The following is an 18,097-nucleotide window of genomic DNA, read 5'->3' on the forward strand; positions in this document are numbered from 1 at the left end:
AAATTCCCCCCAAAAAAATGTAAAAATCAAAATTTTTTAACATTTTCGGCCAATTTGTTTTATGCTACCTATGTTTGGTAAAAAAAAATCGCAAAAAGCGTATTTTTATTGGTTTGCGCAAAAGTTATCGCGTTTACTAACAAAGGGAAAGATTGTCATTTTTGTTGTTTATTTTTTTAACGCTTAATGGCGGCGATCTGCGTTTTTGTTTGCGGTACTGTGACATTGCGGCGGACAGATCGGACCCTTGACTGACATTTTTGACACTTTTGGGGTTACCAGTGACATTCCTACAGTAATCAGTGCTATACATATGCACTGTTACTGTAAAAATACACTGGTAGTGAAGGGGTTAACTTTATTTGAGAGGGAGGGGCTGTGTGTGTCTCTAGGGGTGTGATTCTTACTGTGATTGGCTGTGGCTTGAGCTGTAGGGACACTGATCAACGGTTCTACATTGTAGAACCGTGTGATCAGTGTTTTTACACTGAGGAGAATGACAGGTGGCTTGTTTACACAAGCCGCCTGACTTTCTCCCTCTCCCCCGACGATCGCCGAGTGACCGGCGGACCCACGCGCGGGGGGGGGTCCATGACCGCGCGGGAGCGTGCCTCCGCGGGCGCGCGCTCGCTCCCCAGAGCCTCACAGGCTAGCGACGTAGACCTACGTCACTTTGCCTGTGAGGGGCTGACTGCTGCAGTAAATATACTGTGAGCAGTCAGCAAGCGGTTAAACTCACCTTCCGACGTGCATCTACTAGACACTGGGCGCTCCTGTCTACCTACCTTTCCAAGTTTACATGCGGAAATTACCTTAATGCTGTTCTTAGAGGCAGCAGCCCAAGGCCCCCTTAACCACTTGCCGACCGCCCGCCGCAGTTTTACTGTGGCAGGCTGGCTCGGCTGCGCGAAACGATGTAGTACTACGTTGGTCGCGCAGATGGTGCTGGGGGGCTAGCGTGCGCCGCGCTCCAGCCCCCACTAGGCAGCGGGGATGCCAATGCATGGGGCCGGTGGCTGCGATCGACACTGAGTACCCGGGATCGCTCCCCGCTGAGAGAGAAGGACGGTCAGCTGTTGTAAACACAGCCAACCGTTCTTATCCCTGAAATGATCACAGAGCGCCTGTGATCCTTCTATATAGGATCACAGGTCTCTATGATCATTTCACAAGTCCCTCCACCCACAGATAGTAAACACTCCCCTAGGCTCACATTTAACCCTTTGATCACCCACTAGGTTAACCCCTTCCCTGCCAGTGTCAATATTACAGTAACAGTGCATATTTTTAAAACTGATTACTGTAGTAATGTCACTGGTCCCCCCAAAAGTGTCAAAAAAGTCAGTTAGGGGTCCAACCTGTCCGCTAAAAATCGCAGATTGCCGCCATTACTAATAAATAAATGACATAAATCTTTCCCCTAGTTTGTAGTTTTGCGCAAGCCAATCAAAATACGCTTATTGCGATTTTTCTTTCCCAAAAATATGTAGCAGAATACAAATTGGCCTAAAGGGATGAAAAAAATAGATTTTTACATTTTTATTTTTGGAATGTTATATAGCAGAAAGTAAAAAATATTGTTTTTTTTTTCAGAATTGGCATGTTTTTGGTTTATAGCGCAAAAATAAAAATTGCACAGGTGATCAAATGCCACCAATAGAAAGCTCTATTTGTGGGGAAAAAAGGACATCAATTTTATTTGGGTACAGCGTCGCACGACCGCGCAAGTTTTCATTAACCACTTAAGCCCCGGAAGATTTTACCCCCTTCCTGACCAGGGGGTATTTTGCAATTCGGCACTGCGTGATTTTAACAGAGAATTGCGCGGTCGTTCGACACTGTACCTCAACGAATTTGACGTCCTTTTATTCCCACAAACAGAGCTTTCTTTTGGTGGTATTTGATCACCTGTGCGATTTTTTTGATCATGCGCTATAAACAAAAAAAGAGCGTCAATTTTGCAAAAATAACAATATTTTTCACATATTTTTTACATGAAATTCCCCAAAAAAATGTAAAAATCAAAATTTTTTAACATTTTCGGCCAATTTGTTTTCTGCTACATATGTTTGGTAAAAAAATCACAAAAAGCGTATTTTGATTGGTTTGCGCAAAAGTTATTGCGTTTACTAACTACGGGAAAGATTTTTGTCATTTTTGTTGTTTTTTTTTTTTTTTAACGAGTAATGGCGGCGATCTGCGATTTTTTTTTGCAGGACTGCGACATTGCGGCGGACAGATCGGAACCTTGACTGACATTTTTTATACTTTTGGGGGTACCAGTGACATTACTGCAGTAATCAGTGCTATAAATATGCACTGTTACTGTAAAAAAGACACTGGCAGGGAAGGAGTTAATTGTATTGGAGAGGGAGTGGCGTGCTTCTAACTGTGATTGGCTGTGGCTACTAGTGTAAAAACAGAGATCAACGGTCCTACATAGTAGAACCGTATGATCTTCATTTTTACACAGGGGAGAATGACAGGTGGCTTGTTTACATTAGCCGCCTGCCTTTCTCCCTTCCCGGTGAACGATCATCGAGTGACCGGCGGACATCGGGTCCACCGGTCACACGCACTGACTTGTTAGGGAACGAGCCAGGCCCGCTATTGGCTCACAAGCGAGTGACAGGCTAGTGACATACCGGTATGTCACTTTGCCTGGCCGGGGGTGACCGCCGCAGTATATGTACTTGCGGCGGTCGGCAAGTGGTTAAAGTTATGCAGTGCCAAATTGCAAAAAATTACCTGGTCATTAGGGGGGCAAATCCTTCCAGTCCAGAACTGGTTAAAGGGCCTGCAGCCCCCTTCCCTAAAACTACTGAAAGGGAATTCTTCCTACTTACTCACGGTATCATCCATCAATTACCAGTGAATGATCGAGTCAATACAGCACGAGCTCCAGCCCCAGTTCTTATCATGGACTACAGATTTATTAGCCTTTATGTTGTAGAGATCTGAAAGTGACTAAGTAGTTTAGCAAAAGGCATTGGGCAGGGCTGACACCACACAGTGCTGTGTATTATCATTCCACAACAGGACTGGGTGCATATGTGGCATTTTAATGGGTATTTTCTGTACTTACAGAGTCTTTAGGGAGATAAAAGACGGGAAATGTGCGGAGATGTACTGCATATGTGTTATTTAATTTTGCCTATCCCCCGCTATGACAAAAAAAAAAGGGAGCCTGAAGATTCCTGACACGCATTTGGAGATCAAACTTTTCCGATTATCCCCCAGTCAGCGCATACCTAGTCACGGGTACAGAAGGTCCTGATGAACGCAATCCTCGATCTGTCTAACACTATTAGGTTGAATAAGGTCCGCCCCTCCCCCATATTCTTTCATTTCTCTTTGTTTTTATCAAAGTTCATAATTGGGAATTGTTGCAAAACTCTGATGGCGCGGCCCGTGATAGAGGACAGCTGGCTCTCCCGCTGGGCTGACCATCTGGGTCATTTTATAAACTGAGCAGGGGATACAACAAATGTTACGGGGAGGTTAAGTGATTCAGTACACAATTCTTCTGTACATAGGAGGGGATAAAAGGAAGACCGGCTTCAAGGAATACTTCATCTTTAAAGGATGGTCTAAATCTATCTGTCATGTGTATTCTTCTTGAATCTCGGTGTGCTTTGTGTATTTCCTCCAGATCTGTGCAGTAATCCAGTGTGAAACTTTCTGTAATAAAGACCGCTCACTGCTGCAGAGTGACCGGTCTTGTCCCCGCCCCATCATGTAGTTTTCTGTAGGCAGCCTGTAGTGGGTAGAGCCTGCTGGGCCCCTCCCACAACTCTGCTCTCTCTCCTTGTGCAGAGTGACCGGTCTTGTCCCCGCCCCATCCTGTAGTTTTCTGCAGGCAGCCTGTAGTGGGTGGGGCCTGTTAGGTCCCTCCCACAGCTCTACTTTCCCTCTCTTTGTGCAGGATGACTGGTCTTGTCTCCGCCCCCTCCTGTAGTTTTCGGCAGCCAGTCTGTAGTGGGTGGAGCCTGTTAGGTCCCTCCCACAGCTCTACTTTCTCTCTCCATGTGCAGGGCGACTGGTCTTGTCTCCCCCCCCCCTGTAGATTTCAGCGGGCAGTCTGTAGTGGGTGGAGCCTGTTAGGTCCCTCCCACAGCTCCGATCTCTCCTTGTACAGGGTGACTGGTCTTGTCTCCGCCCCTCCTGTAGTTTTCTGCTGGCAGCCTGTAGTGGGTGGAGCCTGCTGTGCCTCTCCCACAGCTGTGCTTCCTTTCCTTGTGTAGAGTGACCGGTCTTGTCTTCGCCCCCCTCCTGTAGTTTTTTGAAGGCAGCCTGTAGTGGGTGGAGCCTGTTAGGTCCCTCCCACAGCTCTGCTCTCTCTCTCTCTCCTTGTGTAGGGTGACTGGTCTTGTCTCTACACTCTCCTGTAGTTTTCTAGAGGCAGCCTGTAGTGGGTGGAGCCTGCTGGGTCCCTTCCACAGCTCTGCTCTCTCCTTGTGCAGGGTGACTGGTCTTGTCTCCGCCCCCTCCTGTAGTTTTCTGCAGGCAGCCTGTAGTGAGTGAAGCCTGCTGGGCTCCTCCCACAGCTCTGCTCTCTCTCCTTGTGCAGGATGACTGGTCTTATCTCCGTCCTCTCCTTTCGTTTTCTGCAGGCAGCCTGTAGTGGGCGGAGCCTGATGGGCCCCTCCCATAGCTCTGCTCTCTCTCCTTATGCAGGGTGACTGGTCTGTCTCCGTCTTCTCCTGTTTTTTGCAGGCAGCCTGTAGCGGGTGGAGCCTGCTGGGCCCCTCCCACTGCTCTGCTCTCTGCATAAACTATGTACAACACAGTGATGATGTCACTGATACTTTTACAATGTAATATCTGGGCTTGTAAAGGCATCTGGTGCGCACAAATTGGATTTATATAATTTCTGACTATTGAGGAATACAGTATATTCAAATAAAAGTACTTGTGCCCAGAGTTCAGCTTTAACCCTTTGACGCCAGTGCCTCCCGGGCCAGTGGAGGAGCAGCGTTGTCACCTTAGGACAGGGAGTGTGTTAGGACTATAGGACATAGATTATTGTTGAAATGAATGGTCTGGTGACAAGGTCTACTTTAACCCCTTTCGGACTGCCCCACACAGATATACTGTGTGGCAGGGCGGCCTTCCTGCGTGAAATCATGTACAGTACATGTACTTAATTTCATGCACTTGGCCTTGGGCACGTGCGCGAGTCGCTGGTGACCCACTACCGCTGTGATTGGACACAGCGGGACCCAATTAGCGAGTCCGGCATCCCGCAGTCGTTCTCAGTAGAGGCAGAAGGGCAGTCTGCCCATGTAAACAAGGCAGACCGCCGTTCTGTGAGAGGGGAAGATGAAGATTGTGTGTTTCTACTAAGCAAGAACACGGATCTCTGTCTTCCCCAGTCACAGCACCTCCCCCACACAGTTATTAATCACTCCCTAAGAGCACACTTAACCCTTTGATCACCCCTAAAGTTTACCCCTTCCCAGCCAGTGTCATTTTAACAGTAACAGTGCATTGTTTCAGCACTGATCACTGTATTAGTGTCACTGGTCACCAAAAAGCGCCACTAAGGCCCCTTTCACACTTGTGCGACTTGTCCTGCGACTTGGGACTGCACAGTCGCATGACAAGTCGTACTCCATGATTTCCAATGAGTACCGTTCATATCTGTGTGACTTCAAAGTAGTCCCTGCACTACTTTGGTCGCTTTGAGGTCCATAGACCCCAAGATTACACAGTTGCTTCAAGTCTAGTCAAAATCGCGGCAAAAAACACGGCAAAATCGCACAACATTTTCAGGTCGCACAAATGTGAAAAAGGCCTTAGTGTCGGCTTTGTCTGCCTCAATGTCGCAGTCCCGCTAAAAATCACTGATCTCCGCCATTACTAGTAAAAACAATAAAAAAAAGTTTAAATTCCATAAATCTATCCCATAGTTTCAAGACGCGATAACTTTTGCGCAAACCAATCAATATACGCTTATTGGGATTTTATTTTTACCAAAAGCATGCAGCAGAATACATATTTGCCTAAATTGATGAATAAATTAGATTTTTTTTAATTTTATTTTTATTGGATGTATTTTATAGCATAAAGTAAAAAATACTGTTTTTTTTTTTTTTTTTCGAAATTGTGTTTTTTCTGTTTATAGCGCAAAAAATAAAAACTGCAGAGGGTGATCAAATACCACAAAAAAAAGATCTATTTGTGGGAAAAAAGGACATCAATATTATTTGAGTACAGTGTCGCGCGACCGCGCAATTGTCAGTTAAAACAACGCAGTGTCGTATCACAAAAAATGGCCTGGTCAGGAAGGGGGTTAAATCTTCCGGAGCTGAAGAGGTTAAAGGGAAAGTCCACCCTAACACTAAAATCCCTACATCTACAGACATCCACGATCTAAGCCTAACCTATCTAGGTAGAAAGATGATCCGCACACCAGTAGTTGCTTTTAATCTTCATCTTTTTTCAGGAACCACAGAACACAACTGCTGATAAGATCAGTTGACGCGTTTCAGCCTATAAGGCCTTAGTCATAACGACTAAGGCCTTATAGGCTGAAACACGTCAACTGATCTTAGCAGTTGTGTTCTGTGGTTCCTGAATAAAATTGAAGATTTTTTAAGAGTAACTACCGGTGTGTCGATCATCTTTCTACATATGCACTCAGTTAAACAACTGTGGATCGGGCACCCGGGAGCTCATTTATTGGTGAGCTGTATGGGTAGTAGCACTGCTCCTTCTGTTTGCATTTCCTAACCTAATGTAGCCCTGTACAAAAGAAATCAGTATGCATACCTCCTCTGACCGGTCCGGTCTCCAGTGCTGCAGAGAAGACAGCTGGCAGCTTCTGTGAAATGAATGGGAAGTGACGTCACTCATAGACTTACTATGGAGTTTCCGTTGTCGGCTGTGTCTTCTGCATCCACCTACACAGCGAAGCTGCGACGGACAGCTCAGCGTGGGATCGGAGCGGTTTCAGAAAAGGTAAGTATACTGATTTCTTCTTTACAGGGTTAGATAGGTTAGTGTTAGATCGTGGGTGCCTGTAGATGTAGAGATTTTAGTGCTAGGGTGGACTTCCCCTTTAAGGCGCCCTTGTGGTTGGGGCTCACCTGCACATTTTGGCCGTGTCACACCCGCATCAAAGTTGGCCCAACAGGCGGCAAGCCCCGCAAATGCTACACGTATATCAAATCAATGGGGGAGAACTGCAAATGCCCCACAATCGTGTGCAGTGGTGAGGAGGTGTCACCGCCTGTCAGTAGGTTCTGAAGTGCTATCTGAATGCGGATCGGGCTTCAGAGGTAAGAGGGATTTAAAGTGATATTAAAGGGAAGGTTTTTTTCAAAATAACAAACATGCCATACTTACATTAGCTGCTCTGTGTAATGGCTTTCCACAGAGCAGCCCGATTCTCCTCCTCTCGGGTCCCTCGCAGGCACTCCCGACCCCTCTTTTCTGCCAAGTGCCCCCACAGCAAGCCACTTGCAATTGGGGCACCGGAGCAGGCTCCCTCTCAGGCTTCTGCTCTGCATTCAGACACAGAGCTGTGGCTTGGCCCCACCCCCTCCTCTCATTGGCTCACTGGCTTTGATTGACAGCAGCAGGAGCCAATGGGCAATGAGGAGCGAGAGTCCCCTGAGAGCAGAGGCTCTTGTGCACATCGCTGGATCGCAACTGGGCTCAGGTAAGTATTAGGGGGGTCTGGGGCGGCTGCTGCACACAGAAGGTTTTTTTTTTTTCAAATCCTTTGATCCTTTAGAACCACTTTAGACCCTGAACATAAATGTTATATATTGCAGCCAGGGCTGGAACAAGGGGTGGGCAGGAGGGACAGCTGCCCTGGGCACAGTGGAGCAAGGAGACAGAGAATGGACACAGGGCAGTAAACCATTCTAATGCCCCGTACACACGTGCAGATTATCTGCAGACTTTTGTCTGCAGACTTACCTTTTCTATGTAGTGCAAGGGCCTGCCGGATTGCATACAAATTGAAAGTGTTTAGGTTTGACCTCATATTATATGGTTTTGGTAAGTCTGCATACATAAACAGTGAGAGAGGGGGCATAGTTCCTCATCCTTGCGTTGAGCACTAGATGAACCTGTCCTGGGACTGATTGCAGCTTACCAGTCCTTAGATGTGGTTGCTGGATTTGTTTTATTTTTTTCAGGATTTTTTCCTTTATTTTCACCTGGTGATTGGTCCGGTAACACATTTCCTGTCCTAGGGTGACAACTTTCTCGGTACTGTACCTATAAAGAAGCAGTGTTGTCACCTTAGGACAGGTTAGAACTCCAGAACACAGATTTTTGATGCGGAGACAGGGCCTCTTTAACCCTGGACACTATCGAATGTAGCGGTGTAAGTTTAATGGCGTTTGGCTCAGCCGCAGCAGCCACTCCGCGGACACGAGGACATATGGAGCCTATTGTATCTGGCTTCCATTAGCCTGCCGTTTACCTGTTAAATGTCTGTTTCAGCAGCAGCGTCATATGGGTTCAAGGAGAAAGCTTAATGGGACACGTCTCCTGACCTTTTCGTCACTTAACGTCCTCCGCCAAGGGAAGGGGGCGTCCAGGGAGCCCGCCAATATTCCTAATATAATGTGTTTAATTAGTTATTTACGACTGCGCAGTCGGAGATTAATGCGTCCCAAGGGGATGAAATTAGGCCGCGACTTTGGGAATACGAGCAACTCTGGGAAACACGTGTGCGCAGCGCTGCGATGCGTACTACGATATTTGGCTTCCTATAAATATTCATAGAAGGGCCATAAAAATAATTATCATGTAAAATACGGCTGGAACTCTCTCCGATGGAAAAGAAAACAGGAGGGGGTAAATGGACAGCGCCGAGAATAATGTGTAAACCAACAGCTAATTTACGGCTTCAGGGTCGCATTTCCTGCGGTTATAAAAGAGTCACTAAACATAAATTACAGAATGTTTGTGCAGAATACATTGCAACAGTTCAGGGATCATTGTGGGGGAAACTCATCAGAAATTAATGTAGAGGTTCACCCTTCACCCAAACCGGACATTAGGCTGCATTCACAACTGCGCGTTCCGGAAACGCACGCATCCCGGGACGCGCAAAAAAAAATGATTAATTGGTAATGGCACCCCAAACGCAGCCAGAAAATGCACACTTTTGCACGCGGCAAAATGCATGTTAAAAAAAGCACCAAAAAGGAGCTGGGGGTGCCATTTTTAGCGGCACCCCCACGCATCGGCAAAACACTTGGAGTTACTTGCAGCTCGTTTTTAAAAAAGGATTGGGGACTTCTTTTCCCGTGTTTCTTGCGGATACAACAAACGTGCATGCACAAGTTTACATGTGAGGGTGGGGGGGGGGGTGGCATAGGCGTGCGCACAGGGGGTGCCAGGTGTACCCGGGCACACCCCAATCATCCTGTGTGGTGCAGATCCCCTAAAAAATGTGTAAAAAAAAAAGTAATTGTAAAAAATACAAATAAAAACTACTGACACCAATCTCTGCCCTACTGACACCGTCCACTGCCCTACTGACACTGTCCACTGCCCTACTGACACTGTCCACTGCCCTACTGACACCGTCCACTGCCCTACTGACACTGTCCACTGCCCTACTGACACCTTCTACTGCCCTACTGACACCGCCACTGCCCTACTAACACTGTCCACTGCCCTACTGACACTGTCCACTGCCCTACTGACACCGTCCACTGCCCTACTGACACCTTCCACTGTCCTACTGACACCTTCCACTGCCCTACTGACACCGCCACTGCCCTACTAACACTGTCCACTGCCCTACTGACACCGTCCACTACTCTACTGACACCATCCACTGCCCTACTGACACCTTCCACTGCCCTACTGACACCGCCACTGCCCTACTGACACTATCCACTGCCCTACTGACACTGTCCACTGCCCTGCTGACACCGTCCACTGCTCTGCTGACACCGTCCACTGCTCTACTGACCTCGTCCACTGCCCTACTGACACCGTCCACTGCTCTACTGACACTGTCCACTGCCCTACTGACACCGTCGACTACCCTTCTGACACCGTCCACTACCCTACTGACACCTTCCACTGCCCGACTGACACCTTCCACTGCCCTACTGACACTGTCCACTGCTCTACTGACACCGTCCACTGCCCTACTGACACTGTCCACTGCTCTACTGACACTGTCTACTGCCCTCCTGACATTGTCCACTGCCCTACTGACACCGTCCACTGCTTTACTGACCTCGTCCACTGCCCTACTGACATCGTCCACTGCCCTACTGAAACCGTCCACTCCCCCACTGACACCATCCACTGCCAGTAGGACAGTGGACAATGTCAGTAGAGCAGTGGACAGTGTCAGTAGGGCAGTGGACGGTGTCAGTAGAGCAATGGATGATGTCAGTAGGGCAATGGACGATGTCAGTAGGGCAGTGGACAGTGTCAGTAGGGCAGTGGACAGTGTCAGTAGGGCAGGGTTTACAACCGCTTTAAAGGCCCCAGTGCTGTTTACTAGCACATTATGACATTGCCTCGCAGGAGGAGTTACTTTTCTTCATGGTGTTTACTACCACTTTAAGAACTTATGTAGGATTTTAATGATTTAGATAAAATATATATTATATTATATATTAAATCTGACCACCTTCAGCATTCCCTTTAGTCTAGCACAGTAGTACTGGCTCCTCTCCTTGGCTGAAATAGCTTACTCTGATTTCACTGCACACTGTGAGCTTCTCATAATGTGCATTAGAAGCTGCAGCAAGTCAGATAGAGCCCACCTCATTTCCTGGCTGGAGGACGCCCAACATCACCCAGCTATTTCCTCCCTAGCCTGACTGTTAAAGGCTCAGCATCATATGCAGGTGAATAAAGAATATTAAAAGGAGTTATCGAGTTGCCAGCTCAAATCTTTGCTTTAGATGTCTATTAGGGGAGTTGGATACCAGAGCCTGAGCACCGAATCGCAGCAAGCATTCTACTTTTCTGGTGGTTGAGCTAAAGTATTTTTTGCTCGCATCTGCAGGTGTTACCTATGCAGATGCAGCCTACCTAGGAAGGCCCACTCCTCCGGTCTGTCACCTACCTATCAAGGCATTTTGATCAAGAGCCAACCCGCTGTTTGCATCAGGACTGAGGGCTCTTTAGAGAAATACTCAGGAAGGGTGCTGTGATGGTTTCAGGATGCTACTATATGTACAGCATCCTGCTGGCCCCTCCCACTAGCAATGATCTGCCTCCGATGCATGGAGAAACACAAAGACCCAGTGGTAATGTAGTTGGGACTAAAATAAGGCATGCATTAAAAATGGAAAGGGTTTATTTAAAAAAGGTTTGATTGCGTGGAGGGAGGAACCAGAAAAGATTGTAAGCTCCTCTGAACACAGCTTAGTGCTTTTATTACACAGTGAATACAGCGCCAGGAAATATGTTGCCTGTTATAAATATGGGAGGAAAGTCGTCCGCTTTCACTATTCTCATGTTGCTGCAGAACCTTCCCCTCGCATGTCTGTAAATGAAAGCAGAAACATATTTCACCCCTTTCCGCCTTACATCACATCATAATCGGTATGTAACAATTTCCTACAGATAGTACTGAGTTCCCGTCCTCCATCCAACTTCTAGATGTCCATCACAGGCTGAGAATTCATTACACCTGTGTCCGACGCGGGGCTTGCATGTCACACCGCCGCAACCTGCTATCACAACGGGATTAAGTCACTTCCACATGTGCTGGATTTACGAGGCAATAAGCGTCCAACTTTTATAAGAAGCACAGCAGATGGCCGGGGTGGTAATGAAGGAAGAAGTATATTGTGCCGCTGAACCGCTCAACCTATCACAGCACATTACTCCACAGACCCGCAACGGAGTTCCTCTGCCAACATTTGCCCCTTCCTGGGGCAATTTACATAGAGCAGTGCCGGCAATAATCCACACAGAGGTGGTCATTCAAAAAGCCTCACAACATTGTACTTTTTATAACCACTTTGCTAACAGAGCTTTCGTTTGCATACATGTTAAAATGCACATTTTAGGCCTGAAAATTGGACTACCCACCAACACCTGCCATAGCAGGGACAGTCAGGCTGGAGGAAGGGGTTAGCGGTACTAACATGCGCCATTTATAAACGGCGCGGGTAGACAAGTGATTAAAGTGTCAGTCCACTCAAACCTGCTGTGTCTATTATGAGGGGCTCCCACCATCCCTGTTGGGTTTTTAATTTATTTTATATTATTGAGAATGTAGCTGGTAGAGCTGGAACACACAAAAGTGGGTGTGAACACCTTAGGGGTCAGGTATTATGAAAGTATATCTTGCTTTTGGACTATCTAAAACAGGCTTTCTCAACCTCCTTACCTTAGAAGAACCCTTGACATCTTTTTTAGGCCTCTGGGAACCCCTTTTAAACCAAAGGAATTGGTGGCTAGTAGGAAAATGCCCCTTACATGGGTGAACAGTTAGAAGAATGGTTCTCTTACACTGGGAGCCAGTAGGAAGAATGGTCTGCTTACACTTGTGGCCAGTGGGAAGAATAGTCCTCCTATATTGGTGGTCAGTAGGAAAAATGGTCCTCTTACATTGGTGGCCAGTAGGAAGAATGGTCCACTTACACTGGTGGCCAGTAGGAAGAATATTCCTCTTACATTGGTGGCTAGTAGGAAGAATATTCCTCTTACATTGGTGGCTAGTAGGAAGAATGGACCTCTAACATTGGTGGTCAGTAGGAAGTAGGGTTTCACTCATACCGGATTTTTATCAGCGAGTACCAATACTTTCGGTCAAGTACTTTCTGTCCAAACCACATGCGGTTCCCCTCCGCTCCTGTGTGAACCCAGGCTGAAATCAATATGACAAGCCAGCGATTCTATGCAGTGCTATTTGAGCCCATTCATTTTGTATGGGCTCAAATCGCACTACAAAGGTATCGGTCTCGGGTATCAGAGCATTTTCATGAGAACAAGTACTTATGAAAATACTTGGTATCGGCGCATTCCTAGCAGGAAGAATGGCCCTCTTACATTGGCGGCCAGTAGGAAGAATGGCCCTCCTACATTGGTGGTCAGTAAGAAGAATGTCCATAAAGCATTTGGTGGCCAGTAGGAGGAATGGCCCTCTTACATTGGTGGGCAGAATACAAACCTTACATACAGTCAAAAAGATCAATCAGTCATGCTGCTGGCTCTACCAAGTGGTGTTGGCCCTGGAACTATACAGACACCATCTAATGGAAGGTTAATCCACCACAGCTCAAGGAACCCCTATCAACCTCTGGGGAAACGCTAGTGTTCCACAGAACCCTGGTTGAGAATGGCAGATCCAAAATATATACAAAATATTACACTGTTTCATTGTTATATTATGCAAAATATAATGGTCAACTGCACAATGACGACATGGACTTCTTGTTTCAGGAATTTTTTATATACATGTTGCCCAAAAATGTACCTCTCATGTATTGGATTGTAACATCTCTACATACAATTTCCATCTTTTAATGCCAATGCACCATGATGCATGTATGCCAATACTATCACACTCTCAACAGATTGTGCATTGTTGCTTCTATATTGGTTTCTACCCTTCCTTAAAACAAATGAAAAATTGTTGATATACTGTACATAAATAAACCAAGAAACTTGGTTGTCTTCCTTATCCACTAAGAAAGTTGACCTTTAGCCTACTATCCACACATCAGGCCTAACTTGTCCTTGTAAGACAGCGTAGGTTGAGATGTGCCTCAAGTCGTCCATTAGAATGACAAATTCCTCATCTCCTGCTGCTGGACGTTATGTATGACTCTCTAGAGAACAATATCGTTCATTGCTAGACTGAGCGACGGGGAACTGGGCAGACACCATCAAATGGGAGGTGAATCAGCCACAATGTTTTATACTACTTGGTTGTGGTTCATTAAGTATCAACACATGTTTAATGGAAGGAAGACAGATTTACCTGATCTGAAGCTATGGGAGAACCTAAAGAGATACAAAAATGGGTTCTCTGCAAAGAAAAAATCGTGTCCTGCCACCCACACTGCTGATCTTTGCTCTCTGGAAGAGCTAAGCTTGCAGAAGAATCTTCCAACTTCCAACACTGCAGAGTGCTGTGGTTCCTTCCACCGGCCTCTACACCAGTACCCTATCTTGTAGTGATGGAGGGTCTGGTGAGAGAACCACAGCACAAAGTGGGGGACCAGGCAATACTAGAAGTGTGAGATGCTGAATATTACCTAGCAAAGCTTAGCTCTTTAAGAGAGAGAACCTTGGGTACATGTAATGAGTTAGTATTAACTCTTTTAAATTATTCTTAAAGCAGTTGTAAACCCAATAACTATCTATACTTTTCTAGGCAGGACAAGGCACCTAAAATCTCAGAAATACCTTTATTTCATGGCTAGATTTTCAGGTCACCTTTGGTCTGCATCACTTGGGTTGGTTTGCAGGACAATGCTATAGCACAGGGGTCTCCAAACTTTTTAAACAAAGGGCCTGTTTACTGTTTCAGACTTTGAGGGGGCCTCAAAAATGCCCCAACATTCATATCAGCGGGAGGAATAGTGCCCCATCATTAGTATCAGTGGGAGAAATAGTGCCCCATCACTGGTATCGGTGGGAGGAATGATGCCCCATCATTGGTATTGATGGGAGGAATACTGCCCCATTGTTGGTATTAGGGGAAGGAATAGTGCCCTATCATTGGTGTCAATGGAAAAATAGCGCCCTATCGTTGGTGTTAGTGGAAGGAATAGTGCCCCACTGTTGGTGTCAGTAAAAGGAATAGTATCCCAAGGGTCTGATAGAGGCAAGCAAAGGGCCGCATCTGGCCCCTGGGCCATGGTTTGGAGACCACTGCTTTAGCATGTCAGGGTCCACTTCCCCCTTGCCTTGCAAAGCGGTTCGTGGCAGGAGGACAATACTGATTGACTCGTAAAAGAAATGTAACCGACATCGTCAAACCATTCAACAGGCATCTTCTAATGCAACCATCAATGTCCAGGGCAGAAAGATGTTCTCTTGTGTATACAGGTACTCGTAGTTTCTGTACAGAGCACCTAAATAACTATTTAACGGGTGCCACTGATACACATAAACAATAATTTCATAGTTTTTTTAAGGAAGGAAACACCCACAACCACTGCTCTCCTAAACGAGAATAATGCTGAACTATCAAGGTCACTATGATCATCATCAAGGTCATCATAGCTTCTGTAGTTCTCAGACACTTTAAACATAGAACTGAGGCTATGTGGTTATAACTAACCTACAAGAGGATGAACCAACTTGCCGAACCATCGCACCCGTCACCACTTCACTCTTTCCGATTAACCCGACTACTGGAAAAGTTAGAATGCTGTTAGAAAGGTAGAACTGGGCTCTACCTAGACCCATGACTATGCTGCAGAAGAATAGACCCAGCAAGCCCGAACGCTGGCTGCGCTGAAAATGATTACATCACATCTTGAAACACTTTCCCCATTTCCAAAATTTCAGTCATTAAACGTCAAAGGGATTACCAGATGAACAAAATTTCTGCTTCGGCCCAGGTTTTAATGAAACATGTCAAATCAAAGGGGTATAAGGAAAGCTTTGGTTTTCTGTACCTTTGTCCAGGTCCCTGGAAGAGTTCCATGTTGAGGTAGGCGATAACTCTGCAGCAACGGTCAGTTCACTTCCTGTGTGCGGTAAAAAAAACGTTAGTACTGTACGATTTATTGGCAGTTTATAAACGGCAAAATTTAATATTATAGAACCATTTATTCCAAACTGCATACAGCTGTTTTAAGATGTTTGCCCAGCATTAGTGCTAGGTAAGGAAACCATGGCTTCGATGGAGTAGGGTTCAGGACCCAACAAAATGTGTAATTATAATGTTACATTTTCTCCTAAAATAGCTGTATACAATAGAGAAAATACTTTGAATTGTAATAGTAGCCCTGCTTTAACAAATTAAATACAAAACTAATACACACAAGGCAATTTTAATTCGAAAATACTTCTGTACCAATATTACATCGATAGAGAGTGATCCTAGAGTATGAGGAATAAACCTAATTATGGCCGCAGTCCCTATTCCACCCAGCCTTCTGAGTATTTTTCTATGTTTTTATAGGATAATATTTAATTTTCTATTAAGTCACCTAAAGAAATAAGTCTGGGTGTGTTCTGAGCTGTAGACGAGTGGGAGCGAAATTCTCACATCTAATTCATATATATCTCTCCATCAATAATGTCTGGAAACGCCTAACACAGGAGACAACTTTCCAGTTAGGCTTCAATTTTCACCATTAATTTAATGTATTTATTGGAGCGTCCCACTGTGTCTTTCTCAATATTATTTTGTTTAAACTTTCTTTTTCCACTAAATGAAATCAGCATCATGCGGCGGTGCCCCAGGAGGTTAACACAACCTTTCTCAACCTTTTTCCCTAAGAGGAACCCTTGAAATAATTTTCAGGTCTCAGGGAACCCCTGGTGAAACCAATTAATTGGTGGTCAATGGGGAAAAAGCCCCTTATATTGATGGTCAGTAGAAAAAATGCTCCTCACAATGGTGGTCAGTAGGAAGAATGCGCCTTACATTGGTGGCCAGTAAAATTAATGCTCCCTACATTGGGGGCCAGTAATATGAATGCACCTTAACCTGTCGGTCATTGGGAAGAATGCTCATTACATTGGTGGTCAGTAGGAAGAATGCTCCTAGCATTGGTGGTCAGTTGGAAGAATGCTCCTTATACTGGTAGTCGGTGAGAAGAAAGCTCCTTACATTAGTGGTTAGTAGAAAGAATGCTTCTTGCATTGGTGGTCAGTGGGAAGAATGTACCCCATACAGAGGTAGTCAGAATACCACCAATACAGACTGCTATTAAGATTATCAGCTGGCCCCCCCGAACTTTCAGGACACCATCAGAGGTCAATCAGCCACAGCTCAAATAAATCCCAGTAACCTCTGGAGGAAGCCTTGGGTTCTAAGGAAAACTGGTTGGATATTGGCTATGACAAAGAGATAATCCAACCTAGAGGTATTTACAACCAATCAGAAATAAGTGATTTGAGTGCAGGTAAACTCTGTTGGAGGCCACAGTGATCTTCACTGCACACGAATGCTACTTGCCAGATATCTTCCTATGGATGACTGTGTCCACCATGAGTACCACCCCATTCATACAAATAATTGGTCAAGTGGAATATATTAAGTAATGGAGTTTCTCCGCCCATTGGTATGAGTTTTGGTCATAGGATGGGATAAGAATGCTGCTTGTCATTTTTGAGAAGAACCCTTGACTAGTTTTGAAGGTACAAGGTAGGTGAAGCTTTGTCATGTGTGTACAGATGCCAAAATTTGGATAGCAGTATGGAGCCAGTACCCATCCATCTATGAAGTAATCCAGAGAGACATTGTTGGTGTCTGATCCAAAGTGTGCACCCAAGGACAGAAACCTTGCTCTTAAGCTGGTCAACCACCAGTAACATTTCAAATGTTAAAACTTCTGAAAAATTGTACGTCGACGCATTTCATTTTGTCATTGACGAGTCAACCAACTCTTTAAATTTCATCCAGACTTGCTGCTTAAATGGAATCACAGGTGTACCTAAAATATTTAGTGCCTAGAGCATTTACATTACATGTTCGATATTTCCTGAACAAACACATTCACGGTTAGAATTTTATTTATTCAAGGAAAATTTTCCATCCTATTGCCTCAAATTTTCTTGTGACTGTGGTCCATAGGTGACATGGACAGTGTCAGTACGGCAGTGGACAGTGTCAGTAGAGCAGTGGACACGTCAGTAGGGCAGTTGACGGTGTCAGTAGAGCAGTGGGCAGTGTCGGTAGAGCAGTGGGCAGTGTCGGTAGACCAGTGGACATGTCAGTAGGGCAGAGGCCGGTGTCAGTAGGACAGTGGCTAGTGTCAGTCAGTAGAGCAGTGGATGTGTCAGTAGGGCAGAGGTTTATTTTTTACAATTTCATTTTTTTAATTATTTTTTACAATATTATTTTTTTTTTTTTTGTACATTTTTTTAGGAGCTCCATTAAGGGTCTTTGGTGAAATATCAGTGGTCTAAACTCCTGATGTCTCACTTTACAGACAGAGAAAAGGAGTGAGGACAAAGATTC

At 45.5% G+C, this 18,097-nt stretch overlaps 1 protein-coding gene across 1 annotated transcript in view; it reads right to left on the reverse strand.

The window, feature by feature from the left end:
- The window catches only part of ROR1 (receptor tyrosine kinase like orphan receptor 1), a 395,062-nt gene that overhangs the window by 110,070 nt on the left and 266,895 nt on the right, over positions 1-18,097 (reverse strand). Inside the window, exon 2 of the mRNA XM_082265154.1 lies at positions 15,582-15,653. Coding sequence (XP_082121280.1) covers positions 15,582-15,653 — 72 coding nt within the window. The remainder of the gene's footprint in view (positions 1-15,581; positions 15,654-18,097) is intronic.

Source organism: Pelophylax lessonae (genome assembly GCF_965119305.1).
Source record: "Pelophylax lessonae genome assembly, chromosome: 8".
Classification (NCBI taxonomy): domain Eukaryota; kingdom Metazoa; phylum Chordata; class Amphibia; order Anura; family Ranidae; genus Pelophylax; species Pelophylax lessonae.